Raw genomic sequence first — 17,763 nt, 5'->3', positions numbered from 1 at the left:
CTGCCAGAAGTCAGCCCTCACTGTTCATCAAAGGATTCACAATAGGGAGACACCTCATGAATGCAATGATTGTGGTAAAACCTTCCATAAGAAGTCAGTACTCACTGCACATCAGAGAACTCACACAGGAGAGAGACCTTATGCATGTAAAGAATGTGGGAAATCCTTTGGCCACCGGCCAGCCCTCACTGTACATCAGAGAACTCACACAAGAGACAAACCTTATAAATGTAATGAATGTGGGAAATCCTTCTGTGTGAAGCCAAAACTCACTGTACATCTGAGACTTCACACAGGTGAGAAACCCTATGAATGTAAAGAATGTGGTAAAACTTTCTACCAGAAGTCAAAACTCACTGTACACCAGAGAACTCACACAGGTGAGAAACCTTATAAATGTGACGAATGTCAGAAAACCTTTTGTGAAAAGTCAACCCTCAGTAGACATCAGAGAACACACACAGGAGAGAAGCCCTATGGATGTAAAGAATGTAGGAAAACTTTCTTCCAGAAGTCAGCCCTCACTGTACATCAAAGAACTCACACAGGAGAGAAGCCCTATGAATGTCATGAATGTGGAAAAACCTTTTGCCAGAAATCACACCTCAGCAAACATCAGAGGACTCACACAGAGGAGAAATCATGTATGGCAGAGACTGGCTGTATGTACATCCAAACTCACTTTCTTTTTCTTTGGGGCACACAGTTAGCCTGCATTTCTCAGCCTTCCTTTACTGTGGGTGGGACCATATAACTGAGCTGTGGCCAGGAGAATTTGAACACAAGCAATAAACATTAATTCCAGGCCAGGCCACAAGGAAAAAAAAAACAAAATACCTTCCATGCATTCCTGCTGACATTTTATGCCCTGTGGTTCTGAAGCGCAAATCTGCTCCCCACACCCCCACCCCGGTTTGCCTTGGGAGCCACTGGGTGGAGATGGCAACCATGACTTAAGACAGAAAAAATTGATTATGATTATGGAGAGCAGAAATTTTCCCAACTCTACCAAAAAAAAAATTTCCATTTGTGCTTTACCTGAGTGAGAAATAAATATTCACTGTTGGGCCCTCCCATGTGTAATCCATTTACAACACTACCAGTCCATTGTGGCCAGTTCATTTTATGAATTTGAGACAGACTTCTGTGAGAAGTTACCAGTCCTTGTGTAAAAAATTCACACAAATTGTGTAGAAAATTCAACACAATTCCTTGTGGTGTCATCTTTCATCCCCAGTCTATTGATGGAAAAATCAAGTCATATGAAGAGACAAAGAATGCAAGAAGTGTAGGAATGCCTTTATCAGGCAGAGACAGCTCATTGAACACTGAGAAAGTAAAGCCTTATAAATATTTTTAATGTATCAGAGTTTTCAATAAAACAACTTTATGTACATCAGAGAATTTCTAATGAAAACTATCAGCTTAGGTAATGTGAATGAAATTTTTCAGATAGAAATATTAAATAATGTATTGAAAAAAAATTTTAAGACTGTAGACCAGTCGTCCTCTAATGGGGGTGATTTTGCCTCCAAAGGGACATTTGGCAGTGCTACTCCTGGTACCAGCACAGTGCCACTTCTGCCTTTTCATATTCAGAGAAGTTGCAAGGCCCATGAAAGTTCTGAGGAGTGGAGAAATAGACTCTCCGTCTTTGATGGAAATGTTGCAAGGGCACATTGCAGAAGAGTGTGCAGGATGGGACATGTTAATGCGACCATCTTTGGAAAATATAGTATGACACTGTCCACTGTATGGCCACAGAGTTCACATAGCTTCCACATACAAAAAATACTCATACTCTACTAAGTCTCCCCCAAATCTCATTTTATAAAGCCGTTGGCTCAAAAATCTAGGATCTTGTCATCTGTGTCAGGTCTAGGTACACATAGGCTCTTTGGGCACAGTTCCATGTTCATGGTTAATCTGAAGATGTGTGACATGAAGTCACCAGTCACCTGCCCTGCAAACACTGAACAGGCAATGGTAACACAGAGATGGGATACCAACAGCAAGTCCACTCAAGGGGCAGTGGGATGGGGAGGCACTTAGCCATCACTGGCTAAGTCCAGCAGGACACACCATCAGTTCCTTGATTAGGGTACAGTGTTTCAGGGGGTGATTTCCAAGGCTCTGTGCTGAGTGAAGTCGTCTTCCCTTTTCCATGAGACAAAGCCTGATTTTGTAACTAGTTGGTTCAGTCCTACTTCCTGCCCAGAGGGCTCTTTTCTTTGTTTTTTCCTCTTTTTAGAAAAATATATTTTTTTAATTAAAAAAATTTTTTTTTCCTTTTTTTTTTTGGCCATGCCGCACAGCTTGTGGGATCTTAGTTCCCCGACCAGGGATCGAACCCCGGCCCCTGGCAGTTACAGTGCCAAGTTCTAACTACTGGACAGCCAGGGAATTCCCAGAGGGCTCTTTTCATTTGAACTGTTTTTAAACCTTTTATTGCAAATTGATTGAAATCTTTAAAAAAAAAGTTTTGGGATTCACGATATGTCAAATTGTGATCCATTCCATTAGATGAAAGCCACACCCACATTTCCTCTGGAACACATTTCCTTCCTCCACCTTGAACTGAAGCAGATGCTCACATCTTACAGGTAGCTATCTCTCTTCCCAGTCCTGATCCCTTGCCTCCACCTCAACCACTTCTCCCAAACACTCAGCCCTTGGTTTCCCAGGAGCTCTTGTCACATTGGAAAACTTTGGAATCTTCTTCCTCCTATTTTCCTTCTTTTATTTCTCTGATATCTTCTCCCCCCACCACCTTTCACCTCCTTTCCCTCAGTTTTAGCCTCCTTCTCAGCTTACCTTGTGTTTGTCCCAAGAGTTGCTAAACTTCTTGTTTCTTCCAAGTCAGGGCTGAGCCCGTTCCTGGCTTGCCATACCTTTTTTTTTCTTCTGGGTCTGTGGATGAGGTTTCTCAGATGCCTAATTTTGCTGTTGGGGGAGTATAGTAGATAATGTATAATGGCTCACTTAACATGCAACCAGTCCAACACTGTGGCAGCAGGCCTTTGCTCATTAAATAAGCTTGAAAGGTAAAAGCTCTTTCCCAGATATGGAAGGCTGCATAATGGCCCCCAGGGATATCAGATCTCAATCTCTGGTATCTGTGTATGTTACCTTATATGGAAAGCGTTGTACAGATTAAAGATTTTTTGATGAGATTATCTTGGATTGTCCAGGTGCACTCTAAATGCAATCACAAGTGTTCTTATAAATGAGAGAAGATTTGACACTTAGAGAAGAAATTCCTGAAACCACCAAGGGATAGATTATAGAGTGATGTGGCCACAAGAATGCCAGCAGCCAGCAGAGGCTGGAAGGAATAGATTATCCCCTAGAATCTCTGGAGATTGGCCCTGCTGACACTTTGGTTTCAGCCCTGTGACACTGATCTTGAACTTTTGTTTTCCAGATGTGAGGGAGTGCATTTCTTTTAATTAAACTATTATGTTTGCAGTAATTTCTTACACAGCAATGGAAACCAGAATCCCTTGCAGCTAAAATCCTGTATCTGACTCAGGTTCCATCAAGCAGATGTTCCCAGCATTAAGTGGTAGCTGTCAATGGACAAATCAGATGTTCTGAAGAACACAACAGAAGTACTACTGACTCTCCTGATGGTGATAATTGATTCTGCTGGGTGATTGTGTTGGGATTGCTAGCTTGGGGACCTGTCCACTCCTTAATTCTTGGTGGGAGTGTTAAGGTGGGTATCAATTTATTTTTGGATGGAGTCCCTATATTTGTCTTTGACTTGATCAGAGTAGGGGCTGGGTTGCTTTACTTGGTTTTCCTGTTGTCTTCGTTTTGTACTCCAAAACACAGGTGAGACATGAGCTTGTGTAAGCAGTTTATTTGGGAAGTGATTGCAAAAAGCAGGAATGAGGTAGTGGGAGAAATGACAGAGGAGAGGAGGAAAAGCCAATAAGGTGTATGCTACTGAGCTGGTGACCACTGTGAACAAGCTGACATCCATCGTGTTGGGTACTCCGTAAGGAGCTGGGTCATGTACATCTCAACTGACCCACTAGGCATGGGAAGCTGACACTTTGTGTGTGTGTGTGTGTGTGTGTGTGGCTTAACAATTGGCCGTTATCACTCTGGCCCTGTTTTAATCCTATTGTCTTGCATGAGGTTGCAGAACAAGAGAGAGAATCCAGAAAGAGTTTTACAGTTTAGTTACAATTTCCTGGGAAGAAATGGCACACCGTGCAGGGCCACTCAGAGGTAGACAGAGGAGAGGGGGAACTGTGGATCCAGTGCCTGTAGTGTGGATTCAGCAAGAAGGAAGGGGATAGGCATTGCAAGCAGGCTTAGGATTGGCTAATGTGAATATTTTCAGTGGACTTTGGGGCATTGAGGCTGTCCCTGACTGTTCTGCTACCTGGCCCTAGGGCAATTTGGGCAGGTGTGTACAGTAGTGCAGAGTGTGAGGGTACAACTCAGCAGGTGCTTGGGAGTGTGGACTTAATTGGCTGTTTAAGAGGGTAAACTCATCTAGCTAGGGCCACAAAATTGAGTCAATACTGAGCTCAATTATTTGGGGTATTTGAGCGGCCTGAATAAATGAGGAGACTTCTAGAGTGTAGGACATACATTGCCCTAAACAGCATAGGGTCAATTTCTCGGGTCAGTGTGGCAAGTCTGGCCACTATGTTGTTGGAGAGTATGGATTGTTAGTGAAGTCAGTGTAAAGATTCGTTGTATTTGTGTGTTAACTAGTAGAAAGCGGTGGTCGTGGTGCTCATGGTGGGAGACTCCAGGTGGGAATTCGTGGTGGAAAGCTGGGGCAGGGAGTAGGAGAGGCACTGGGGAGTGTGTGTGTCCTTTCCCCAGCAGGTTGAGGAATTGACTGATATGTGGCAGTTGTCTCCTGGGTAAGGCAACAGTCTCCATTAATCTGTAGAACGGTACAGACAGTAGTAATCTCTACCAGATTTCCCTTTAGGCATAGAAGTGTAGGGATGTATGTTTTTGCAGAGAGCAAGAGTATACTTGGATCATGGGATAAGCAGACAGGGAGCTCAAGAAACACAATAGAATCCCTAATGTCAAAGGAAGAAAAGCAATGAATGTCCTGGACCTAGTTTGCCAGCACCTTGGGTGGGGCAAGTCTTGGGCATCCCTGGAGCAGAGGTTTTAGTGTCCAGGACAGAGTTGTCTCCACCTCAGGGGGCGATGTTATCTCCAACATTGAGCTCGTGGATAGAGCAATATTATCTAGAATGTGAGACTGGGGTATCCTTTTCAAGTGGACACCCACTTGGAGTGGTATGAGTCTTATTTTTCTGACTCTTTGGCATTATAAAGATGCTGAACAACTTGTCTAATTTGAAGGCAACGTTGGGCCTGGGAGCTTGACTTGCAAATATCTTTTAAGTTAGGAGGCTGTGGGTGCACAGCTAGCCAAGGTGATGTTGGCACCTGTGATACTGTCATCATGAACCAAAGTGCCAGCACTCAACTGGCACAGTTAAAGGCTCCATTAAAGATGGCCAAATCTGAGTTTTTAACTCTCCAAGGTTTTTCCCAGATGGGTTATGAGTTGGGTTCTGTTGCAAATAGGTTTAAATTATATGGCCTGATTTGGATGTATGTTGTTAACAGGGTGTCTGGTTGTTTGACAATTAAAATATCTGTGGCTGTGGAGCTTTGGCATTACCCTCTAGACAGGCCCTCTAATCTGGCCAATTACTAGGTCCCTTACCTCAGCTGTTGGTTTGGATGGTGACAGGCAAGCCTGCAGAGTCTTTGGGTTGTAAAACTTGTATTAGTCAAAAGTGATGGCATGTGGGCCTGCATTCACCATGTTGGTTTAAACCATGGCTTCCTTGGAAGGTTTGGGACTCTGGTTTGCAAACCAATGAAAACACCCAGACTAACAGTAAGGAGACCAACATTCAACAGAGTGGTGTACAGCTCACTTGACTGGCTTTTGTCATTTCATGTTGATTTTCCTCCAGCATGTATCAGTAACAGGTAGAGGTTTTCTGGTTTTATCCTTATGGGATATGGTTTTGATTTTATTATTATCTCCAAATGTGAATTTCATTTACTAAGTGGAGTTTTCTATTTATCTTTTCTGTAGTCCCCACTGCCTGTGAGAACGGTCCTGGAGTACATGGAGATGTCAGCAAATCTGTAACCAAGCGTGTGGTCTCGTTTCCTGCTACACAATAGAAAAGACCAACTATTGAGACAAGTCTTTTGCAGAAAAAAAAAAAGGCTTTATTGCAGGGTGGCCAAGCAAGGAGACAGGAGGCAAAGTGGTGTATTTATCTTGGAAAGAGGGAGAAAGAGGGGCAGGGAGTTCAGAAATGATTGGTGGAAAGTAAGTGTAAGGTTCAATGGAAGTATTGAGTTCTCTGCCCAGGCACTACTGCTCTGCTCTTCATGTGTCATATGTGCAAATTCAGGGTGTTTGGTGTGTAACAGGGGTTGGATTTTTGGCCTGTGACATCTAACGTTCACTATCAGTCACCCTAGTCCCTCAATGTGCGTGTGCATCAGCAAGTTGTTACCGTATCTGTGGTTTCCCTGGTGTTCTTGGATTATCATTTTGTTTCTACTACAATGACCTTGTAAATTATAGGGTATGGTTTCACAAGGGGCCTTGAATTACGAGATTAAGGCCTGGGACAAGACAGAGACCCATATAAGGTGTCCACTTGCTGGAGTGGAATTTGAAAAATTGTCTGAGGAGACCATTATGTCTCTCAGTTGAATCGGCTATCAAGAACCTATCAGGAAGATAAAAGTGCTATTGAAGGCCTTTTTAAAGAGTCTAACATTGTGTATTCTGAGAAGTGAACTATGTGCCTTGGTTAATATCAGTAATGCCTGCAACCCCAGAAGGGATGAGGGTAGTGATAAATCTGGATGTGGATTTGCCTTCCCTGTATACAATGCTTCGGCCAAAACTGCCATCTGCAGGGTTAAGAATTCCTATTCACTATCATGGTCTCATACACAGCATTACTTCTGATTGAAGAGTTCCCTTAACAACAAAAAAAAGTTATGCAGTGGGCCCAAGTTGTGATGGAATTCACTGGTCTTACCATGCTCCCCCCATCCTGAAGCAGCTGGCTTGATAGAACGGTGGAATGGTGTTTTGAAGACTCAGTTACAATGCCAGCTAGGTGGCAATACCTTGCAGGGCTGGGACAGGGTTCTCCAGAAGGTTGTATATGTTCTGAATCAGTGTCTAATATATGGTGCTGTCTCCGATGGCCAGCACTCTAAGGTCCAAAAATCATGGGGTGGAAATGGGAGTGGTAACACTCACTGTTGTCCCTAGTGATCAGCTGGAAAATTTTTGCTTCCTGTTCCCACAACTGTATATTCCACTGGCCTAGAGGTCTTAGTCCCAGAGGGAGGAATGCTTCCACTAGGAGATACAATAATGATTCCACTGAACTGGAAGTTAAGACTGCTGCTCAGCCACTTTGGGCTTCTCATGCCTGTGAATCAACAGGCAAAGAAGTTACTGTGCTGGCTGGTGTGACTGATCCTGACTACCATGGGGAAACTGGACTACTTCTCCACAGTGGAGGTAAGGAAACCATGTCTGTGATACAGGAGATACCTTAGGGCTTCTTTTAGTATTACCATGCCCTGCAGTCTTGCATCCCTCTGCCTGGGGACCCAGAACATGTCAAGTCCTAAAGATGAGCAGACCAGAGACTGTGAGGTTAGGGATGCATTTATTGAGTGCCTGCTGTGGGACTCTGGCTGAAGCCAAGAGGCAGAGTGTGGCCAAGGCTTCACTCAGTCTCAGGTGCCAGGGGTCTTGGGATGGACAACCCCCCACCTAGCACAGACTCAGCTGAGGCAGTTATGTTGATATAGTGCCTTTATTTCCTAAAGCCCATAAGCTCCAGTGCAGGGCATAAGCTCTAGTGCAGGGTGGGTCCTCCTTGCCTAGGAGGGCATCAGGCTCTGCTTAGTGGGCGGCTCTGGGTTTCTCCTCACTGACTCCAAGGGGCTTGGGATTGGCCTGTGGGAGGTCAGAGTGTGACGTGGGAGTCTCCTCACATCCCCATGCCCACACCCTCCCTGGGTCCTGCCCTTCCTCACCCCACCGCTGCCAGCTTCTGCACCTTCGCCTTGGCTGTGTCCCTTTGGGAATGCCCTTCCCTGAAGACCATCTTCTGAGCACTCTGCGGACCCCCTCCTTGCCTTCCCACCCAGAGCTCCTTTCATAAGCTGTCTCTGCTCCCTGAAGCGGATTCCAGGACTCACAGCTTCTCCTGGGCCAGCCCCTTCCTCTTGCTTGCTCTGGCCTTGAGCAGGGACCTGCACTCCAAGCTTTTCCAGCTCCTCCTTCAGCCTAGACAAAAAGGGGTAGGGGGGTAGGGTAGGAGTGTGGGGAGGGAGACGGGTAGGATTGTAAAGAGACCAAGTGACAGAGTCTAGGAGGGAGCAGAGACTCCCTTAGCCACCTTCCCCTTGGGGACCGGGGGAAAGGGAAGGGCTCCGTGCCCACCTCTGCCTCTTCTGCTGCAGCTGCTGGCACTTCTGCTGCAGCTGCTCCTGGCGCTGGGCAGCAGCCTCCAGGAACTCCTGGGCCTTCTCGTTCTCCTCCTCAAACAGATGCCTGAGGGTGGGCATCAGTGCTGGCAGCTCTTCCCCCTCCCCGTCGCCCCCTCCCCATCCCTCTCTTACACCACAGCTGCTGCTTCCTCGCTGCGCAGGAAGAGCCCCTCAGTGATTGCCGAGCAGCCCTTGGCTCCAAACTGGGAGCACAGACGATGCTTCACATCCTCCAGCTTTGCCTCCACCAGCTTTTCTGCAGCAGGAAGGGACAGATGGCAGGGCAGGGCAGGGCAGGGCAGGGCAGGGCATCCCCATTCTCCAGGCCTCACCTTCCTTGAGCAGCTGCTCCTTGCTGCTGTCCAGGGCGCCAATCTCCAGGGCCAGCTGCTCTGGCTTCTGAGGGGTAGAAAGGTGGCCTGTCCACATCTCCTGGCTTCCTCCCATGTGCCTCAGAGAAGCCGATCTGGATCTGGTCTTTACTCTGCATGCCTTACTTCCTGCTACTCTGGCCCTCCATGCCTGCCAGGCATGGTCCAGCCTCAGGGCCTTTCCACTGGCCATTCTGTCCACCTGGAGCTGTTTCACCCTAGATACCTGTGGTGCTACGCTGGAGAGGCTCATGAGGGTTAGTGTTCAGGAATTCTGCAAGGTTTGAAATCAGCCCTGGGGTATTCGCTACAGGGCATCCTGCAAACACCACCAATCAAGGCTGTTCTTTGGAGAGTCAGTTACCAGCCCAGCACTGCAGCTCCTCCTCTTCCCGCTCTGTGACCGCACTGAGCCCTTCTGTCCTGACATTCATTCTGTTTTCTTGTTTGGGATCCCCAGGTGGCAAACACTGGCCTGCTTGGTTCCCCACTATCTGCCCTGTGTCTGTGATGGCCCCAAACACACCCATGAACCTCCTTGATGGATAACCCCTCCTTGGTTCATCAGGGTTCCTCCTGACCACTTAAGGCCCCTGGCAGGGCCAGTGAAGAGGACAATACCGGGTGGCAGTGAGGGTGATGAGGAACTGGACTGAGCATGATTCTAACATACGGCTGCCAGGGCTTGCTCAGGAACTGGGTGCGGCAATTGAGAGGAAGGAGGCCTGGAGGATGACCCTGAGTTTTGGGCTGGTGCTGCCAGAGAAGATGTGGAAGATGGAAGGAGTGGCTCTGAGTGACTCACGTGGAATTCCCACAGGTCCTTATGCTGGCCCATCAGATCCTCCAGTTGCTCCTCAAAATCCAACCTGGGGACCAAGCACACAGGATGAGGGGCCGTGGGCTGAGAGACACCCCTCCTCAACCTGGCTCAGGCTGGGGTCTTCATGCAGAGACATGGGGGAGCTCGCCCGTGCTCTTCACTCTGCTGGGAGCACCTCTGCCTCCTTGACCCTCCAAGCTTCAGCTCAGCCAGCTCCTCTTCTAACCCCCATTCTTAGTATTCCCCCCACTTACAATGCATCCAGCCCCCCAGGCCTTGGGCAATGGGCTTTACCTCAACTGCCTCTGTTTGTTCTTTTCCTGCTCAATCTGGGAGTTCAGGGCAGAAATTCTCTCCTTGCACTCCTGCAGCATGGTATGCTTCCTGGCAAGAGGCAAGGCAGCCGTCATGTTTTCTGAATGTCTCCCTAGGAGGAGCCTGGGGTGGGGCTTCTGCGTCCTTCTCTTGAGGTCTGTTCTAACCTTCTAGATTGAGGTCCTTCTCTGTAACTTTGTGGGAGGGGGTCATGAGCTCATGCCCTCTGGAAATGTCATTGTGAAGACTGGGGAGATCAATGTGGGCATGGTCACAAGTACAGGCACACACACATATTAGTCTCATGTGAATTTCTCAAACAGTTTCAAAGTTGGTATGCTAGGGGCTTGGGGCCTCTGGTCACAAAATGAGCAAAATAAGGATTCAGGAGGTAGAGAGATGGATGCACAAGTGGTTGGGTGGATGGAAGGATAATGGATGAATGGAGAGAGACTGGTGCACAGATGGTTGGCTTGACGCCTAAATGAAGGGACAGATGAGTAGACAGCCAAGACAGCCTGCAGAAAGTATGAAGGTATAGAATAAACACCAGCCAAAGGAATTTAATTGACATTCTAGCAAATGAATGCTTATCCCAGTGAATGAGTACTCCTAACACTACTGCCTACTGTTGGAGTCAAGGTGGGAAGACAGTCATTTGGCCTCCCCGTTTTAGGGAGATGAGAGCTGTGGGTTTACGACCGATTTCCTCTGATTTCTCTCTCTACCAGAATGAAGGGACAGCACTGAGCAGGGGCCAGGTGGAAGCTCTTACCTCTGTGTCTCACTTTCCTTCTCCTGGCAGTGGAGCCGGAGGATCCTCAGGGTCTCTGCAGGGAGAGGAAGTGAGGGCCCCGTGAGAGCCCATCAAGGCATGAGGTTTGGGCAGAGGTAAAAGTGCCAGATCATATGGGGTCTCCTGGAGCTGATGGAACTTTGTCATTTACTGCATGTTTGGTGGCAGCCACAGGAGGGATGCAACGTGATTCAGGTTTCAAAAGGCTTCTACTGCTACAGAGACAGTGGGCTTCTTCAGGGTGGCAAAGGCAAAAACCTGGAGATAGAGTAGCTGCAATTACCTTGCTTTTTGCTCAAGATCTCTTTCAGGCGTACTTTCTCTCCACTCACTGGAAAAAGCAGTAACATGTTCAGGCATCAGAGTCCACAACACTGAACCTTCAGGGACTGGGCTTGCCCATGGTCACATGGGTGGTTTGGTACAGCCCTACCCCCAACCCCAAATGTAGACCCCTCGAGGTGAGCCCCTTCCCCTCTTGTGCCCATACTCCCTGTAAGCATCAAAGGGCCCTCAAGTTGATACAGGGTGGCTGTGAGGACCCTGTGGAATGGCAGGGCATTTACGTGGAGGGAAGAGGAAAAATAAACACATTGCATGAAGTTGGGTAAGGGCTGTGAAGAAACACATCGAGCAGTAAGGGGCACGTGACTAGGTGTGGGCAGAGTGCTGTCTTTGGGTGGGGTAACTGGGGAAGGCCTCTCTGAGAAGGGGACATTTGAGCTGAGAACTGAATGATGACGTGAGGCAATAGGAACCTGTATTATCTGGGGGAACCTCCTAGCAAAGCCCCTAAGGTAGGAGTATGCTTGAAGGGTGTTTCAGGAACACTCCCACCCAGAGTTGGAGGGGGGAGATTGGTAGGACCTGAGGTTGGAGAGGGGGCAGGAGCCCTTGGCCACGGCAAGGATGCTGATTGGAATATTGGGTTCAAGGATGCATGACATTGTGGGGACCTCTGGGTCATCCCCCACAAGCTTACATGAGTCCAGTTCCTTCTGCAGGGTCTCCCAGACAGTCCGGGCCTCTCCTAGCTCCTCACTGGCTTTCTTTTTTGCTGTGCCAAACCGCAGGACATTGTGTAAGTGTCTGTCCTTGCAAACATTTCACATTTGTCTTTAAGCAAATGTAGAGGGGCCCAGATTTTACAGAGCAGGAAACAAGGCTTCCAGAGCCCAAGCCCTTCTTGTTGGGCTCAGTTGACAGCAGGACAGGTTAATAAACATGTGAGTATAGCACCTGAATTTAGATGGGCCCGACCAACCCATGCTAGGTTTAATGCTCTGCTGGTTCAAAACACAGTAATTTTGAACTAGGGGCCCTGCATTTTCATTTTGCACTGAGCCCTGCAAATCATGTAACCGCACCTGGCAGACAAGCCAATGTCCTGAGCTCACCTTGCTGAACCTCATTAATCCGGTTAATCAGGACGTCAATCCTGGGCTCTAGGCTTCCGGCTGCAGGGAAACAAGGAGGTTGAGTGAAGATGACAGGGCAGGTGAAGGGAGATGGATGCCCTCCAAGGGCTCACATTCTAGGGAGGGGAGACAGGAACAGATAAAGAACCTGAGTCAGGTTGTGGTTAAGTGCAGTCAAGAGAAACACAGGAGGGGCAATAGATTAAGAAGTGGAGTGGGACGTGCTTCTTCAGATATGGCAAGACCCCTTGAGGGCCCCAAATGAAGTGAGGGGGGCAGACCTTGCTGTTCCCTGGGTGGGGGTGGGAGACAGTCAGTGCAAAGGCCTGCCCTAAGGTGGAAACATGGGTGGAAGGTGCCTGGTGAGCAAGCGAGAGGAGCAGAGGTGAGGCGGAGGGAAGGTGAAACCCTGGATCCAGCAGAGTGCATGGGAACCAAATGCGACGGCCAGCAAGGGGACTGCAGCTGAGTTTTGGGAAAACGTTTGTACTTTATCTCCTTATACTTGAATTCTAAATCATGGGTTCATATTTTTACTTAAAAAAATTGTTTTAAAAGTAAGAGAGAACAAATGAGTTAATTTTCCAAGGTGGTGAATTTTGGGCCTTGGAATTGATACCACTTCTGCCTGACCCCAAAGCTCAGGCTGAGCCTCAGTTACAGAGGAGACATGTGACCTTTCTGCAACTTGTTCACCATTTCCATCAAGTCTTCAATTTTCTGTGAGGACTTGGCCTGCCCTGTGGAGAGAAAACCAAACATTTAAGAATTATGTAGGATCCAATAAAGATTAAAAAAAAAAAAAAGAATTATGTAGGAGTAAGAAGCCTGAGGAAGGATCTGATAACACTGGGCTGGGACTGAGGTGCGCTGAGGGCAGGTCTCCAGGCAGAGTGGTGCATCTGCTCCTTGCCCTGAGGGAGACACTGTACAAGGGATGAACCGGCCCTTCGTGGGCAGATTTTCCTAAAGGGTGAAATGACACCACAGATTTCCCCTTAATAAAACTCAGGGCAAGGAAAGGGGTACACTCTTACTGCTGATACTGTTCAAGGCCTGGCCAAAGCTCAGGATGTAATAATGAAAGAAAAAAAAAGAAGTGGTATTAAAAACTGGAAACAAGGAGTCAGAAATCACTGTAACTAGTAGGTGGCATAATGAACTAGAAATTTCTAGAGATTACCCCAAAAAACCTTACAAGGAATAGTGAGAAAATCTAATAAGATGTCTCATTTAAATATATATAAATATAAATAGGTTTCCTATATACAATTGTTATTCTGCAGGCTCCAAGCAAAATATTTCATATTAACTTGCTTATAATCAATATAGGCACTTATTTTTAACTCCTTGATGAATTAGTAGATCTAGGCAATTATTATTAATGGCATTAACATCACAATAAAAATAACTGGACATTATGAGATATGTGATGTAAAAATTCAATGTAGGGTTCTTGTAAAAAAATGACACTAATACTTGTTAAGCCTCTCAATCTAAATAACCAATTCAGAGGAAATACAGGGAGAGAGGAACATTTTAAGTGACACATGGGCATGCAATTAGTAACATCCACACTGGGAAACGTCACAGGAAAAACAACCCAGTTTCTTTAATTTAAATACATTTTGGGGGAAAAGGGAGAAAGGAAGATCCTTACAGACAAAAAGAGATTAAAGAAACATATCAACCAAGCTCAATAAATGGACCATATTTGGATTTCGATTCAATTGAAAGCACTTTTTAAAACAGTGATGACACAATCAAGGAAATTTGAAAACTGACTAGATAGTTGATGAAACAAAGGCATTATTTTAGCCATTATTCAGATGTGACAATGCTATTGTGGTTACTTTTCTGCAAAGAGTGCTTATTTTTTTAGAGAGATATATGCAAATATTGGGCTGGCCAAAAAGTTTGTTTGGGTTTTCCCATACCATCTTATGGAAAAACCCGAACGAACTTCTTGGCCAAACAATATCTATGGATATGTTATGATGCCTGGGATACTTCGAAATGAAACAGTGGAGTAGGTGGTAGTGAGTGGGTGAGGATAACGAGGAAACAAGATTGGCCAAGAGCTGATAACTGTTAAAACTGAAAGATGAGTTCATGGGGTAATTATACTTTGTTCTTGACTTAAAAAAACTTTTTTAGGACTTCCTTGGTGGTCCAGTGGTTAAGACTCTGCAGTCCAAATGCAGGGAACCCGGGTTTGATCCCTGGTCAGGGAACTTGATCCCATATGCCACAACTAAAGATCCCACATGCTGCAATGAAGATCCCGCGTGCTGCAACTAAGACCCAGCACAGCCAAATAAATAAATAAATAAATATTAAAAAAATGTTTTTTAATTGAAGTATAGTTGATTTACAATGGTGTTTTAGTTTCAGGTGTACAGCAAAGTGATTTGGTTATATTATATATATACTTTTCAGATTCTTTTCCATTATCAATTACAAGATATTGAATATAGTTCCCTGTGCTATAGAGTAGGTCCTTGTTTCTCTTTAGTAGTGTGTATCTGTTAATCCCAATCCTAACTTATCTCTCCCCCACCCCTTTCCCCTTTGGCAACCATAAATTTCTTTTCTGTGTCTGTGAGTCTATTTCTGTTTTGTAAATAAGTTCATTTGTACCAGTTTTAGATTCCACATATAAGTGATATCATATATTTCTCTGATTTACTTCACTTAGTATGATAATCTCTAGGTCCATCCATGTTGCTACAAATGGCATTATTTCATTACTTTTTGTCGTAGTAATAATCCTTTGTATATATGTACCACATGTTCTTTATCCATTCATCTGTCAATAGACATTTAAGTTGCTTCCACGTCTTGGCTACTGTAAACAGTGTTGCTATAACACTGGGGTGCACGTATCTTTTTGAATTAGAGCTTTCATCTTTGCCAGATATATGCCCAGGAATGGGACTGCTGGATAATATGGTAACTCTATTTTTAATTTTTTTTTTGAGGAACCTCCATACTGTTCTCCACAGTGGCTGCACCAGTTTATATCCCCACCAACCGTGTAGGAGGGTCCCCATTTCTCCTCACCCTCTCCAGCATTTATTATTTGTAGACATTTTGATGGTGGCCATTTTGACCAGTGTGAGGTGATGCCTCATTGTAGTTTTGATTTGCACTTCTCTAATAATTAGCCATCTTGAGTATCTTTTCATGTGCTTGTATATTTTTTTGTATATGCTTAAATTTATCCATAATAAAAAGTTTTAAAAAAATAAAGCAACCAACCAAACAATATAGAGAAGGTAAATAATCATTTCTACGTAAGAATGGAGAAATGGAGAGAACAATTAACCAAAAACTACACAAATGGCTAATAATATTTGAAAAGACGTACTACTTCAGTCATAATTAAAGAGATGAAAATAACATGTTGCATCTAGCAGGTTGGTAAAGACTAGTAAGTCTGATAAGGCCCAGTGTTTGTGATGATGTAGGGAAACAGGCACTAACACTGACAGACTGTGGAAAGTGATGCAACCTTTTGGAGGACAGTCTGGGTACATCACCATTTTGAAGACAAAATTCCACTTCTAGGAATTTATCCATCAGATATGCTTGGTTAAATATGCAAAAGGTATGTTAAATGACACTGAAGCAATATTTATGTCAAAAGTGGGAACAAAACGTGAACGCCCATCAGTAAAGAATTGTGCATGGGATTTAGCTGTTCCCACCTCACGTTTTCGTACCACCATCTAGGCTACTATCCAGTCCATGCATCTATATGCTTTGTGTGATCCTCTAGGAAGGTGACCAAAAAGGGGCAAAAATAATTTAAATGTTAAAGTTTGTGTCAGATGGGCTACTGCAAAGCCTTTACCCATCAGTCTTTCTATCATCTGAATGTGCTATCAAGTCGAAAGGACGTTCTCTGGCTACTTTTAGCTACTTAAGCGGAGCAGATGGGGCAAACGAGGCCAGCGGGAGGTGAGTGAATGTAGGACGCGGGCCTGTGGGTGAGTCCTTGCGGCTGCCGGCAGAGCCGCCGAGACCCTTCCGCAAGGGACGAAAGTCGTTTTTCCCCGCGTCCGCCCTGACTCGAAGCAGCGCCCGCGTGCGCTCCCTGCCCGCCCAGCCGTTTACCGCCCGGCTCCCGCCGTAGGCCTCGTGAGAGGCCGTCGCCGCGGTCGGCTCTACCTCCGGCCTCGTCAGTCCGGCCCACGGCTCCCGCCTGCTCCGCGTTCGAAGACCCCGAGCGCCCCGCCATTTCCTCTCAGTCTGGCGCCTCCGCTTGGATTGGACGGAATCCGCGCCGGGGGCGGGGCGGCCTCAGCACGCCTGCGCAGTGCGCCCCGCGCCGCATCCCTTCGGGAGCGGGCCGCGGAGTAGACAGTTGGGCAAGCGCCAGTGCGCATGCTTGAGGCCTCTCGGCGCAGATTCAGCGCAGAGCAGGCGAGGGCCGCGCCTGGTCTTCCAGGCTTGTGATTGGCCGGTTGAGGAGCCGGTGACCTGCGAGAGTGTTGAGGCCTCCCGAGAGCCCGCCCCACGTGACGTCACCCACGTTGCGGCGAGTGAGCCCGAGCCTGGCGGTGGGGAGCCGAGTTTGATTTCCGTCTCTGCACGCTTAGGCGAGCTTTCCGGTTTACCGGAAACCTCCGCGTGGGCGTTCTGGACCGAGGCCGTGAGTTGGCCCCACCTGACTCATCTTGGCCGCTCTTCTCGGCTGGACGCGGAGGAGAGCGCAAGGGTGCAGCGAGATCCTGATTCTTCCCAGCGTGATCCCGAGGCTGGCCCTGCCTCGCGTGACACATTCTCAAGGGAGGCGGGGCCGAAGGGTGGACAATGTCGGGTTTGTAGGGCGGGCTGGGGGTGCAGAACTGCCGCGTTCCTCTGTGGGTCTGGAAGGACCGTGGTGGACCTCAGGGCTGCATGTGCAGGGGAGGTTCAGCCAGGCTCCCTGCCGGCGCTGGATGGGGCAGAATTCACGTTTTGGTGGAGGCCGGTGGACCTGGTTGCAGGCGGTGCAGGTGACAGTTACCAGCCTGAGTCTGGGCATCTGAGTGTTCACTGTGCACAAATCCTGTTCCGAGACATCCCACCCCTCGTCTTCCTCACCTGTTGACCGGGATCCAATCACGACAGGAACAACGAAGTGTGAGGAGCAGTTTTGAGCACTATCTGTGCAAAGCCTTGCTCTAAGAGCTGCCGTCAGTTTTCCTCATCTGTAGTCTGGGAATAGTAATAGCAAACAAGAACTAACATGTAAGGAGGGCTTTCTGTGCCGGAACAGTTCTTATTCTCGTCATGGTAGGAGATTATTTCATATAATCTTGTCAAAGGACAACCTGGCTGGGCTCCCCCTCGCTCACTCTGCTGAAGCCACCAGCCTCCTTCCTCAAGATAAATAGGCTCAAACCCACCTTAAGCCTTTACAAAGGCTGTCACCGCTACCACATGCACCCTTCTGAAGTTTTCAAAGCTTGAACTGTCACATCAGTGTGAATGTGCTGTCTAAAAATC

General features: G+C 46.9%; 2 protein-coding genes across 5 annotated transcripts in view; one reads left to right on the top strand and one right to left on the bottom strand.

Moving 5' to 3' along the window:
* Positions 1-15,535, top strand: part of LOC309642576 (zinc finger protein 717-like) — a 39,399-nt gene extending 23,864 nt beyond the window's left edge. Inside the window, exons 6-9 of one of the 4 annotated variants that reach the window (XM_082424270.1) lie at positions 1,238-2,603; positions 3,533-3,718; positions 7,487-7,564; positions 14,425-15,535. In XM_082424270.1, coding sequence (XP_082280396.1) covers positions 1,238-1,245 — 8 coding nt within the window. In that variant the 3' untranslated portion in view covers positions 1,246-2,603; positions 3,533-3,718; positions 7,487-7,564; positions 14,425-15,535. Of the gene's footprint in view, positions 1-1,237; positions 2,604-3,532; positions 3,719-6,100; positions 7,565-14,424 lie in introns of all 4 variants that reach the window. The other 3 variants (XM_082424268.1, XM_082424269.1, XM_082424267.1) reach the window with 3 other exon arrangements.
* On the bottom strand, positions 7,636-16,617 carry SYCE1 (synaptonemal complex central element protein 1). The gene is given in 14 exon segments (XM_082424274.1): positions 7,636-7,972; positions 7,974-8,008; positions 8,254-8,341; positions 8,498-8,608; positions 8,677-8,800; positions 8,877-8,943; positions 9,721-9,784; positions 10,033-10,122; positions 10,829-10,883; positions 11,133-11,180; positions 11,832-11,906; positions 12,247-12,306; positions 12,945-13,007; positions 16,441-16,617. Coding segments are annotated over 14 exon segments (990 nt in total). The 5' UTR covers positions 16,511-16,617; the 3' UTR covers positions 7,636-7,932.
* Between the last annotated feature and the right edge of the window lie 1,146 nt (positions 16,618-17,763).

The sequence above is a fragment of the Balaenoptera physalus genome, assembly GCF_965194825.1.
Source record: "Balaenoptera physalus genome assembly, chromosome: 14".
Classification (NCBI taxonomy): Eukaryota; Metazoa; Chordata; class Mammalia; order Artiodactyla; family Balaenopteridae; genus Balaenoptera; species Balaenoptera physalus.
Note: the sequence above shows the minus strand (reverse complement) of the source record. Positions and strands in the feature narration are given on the sequence as shown.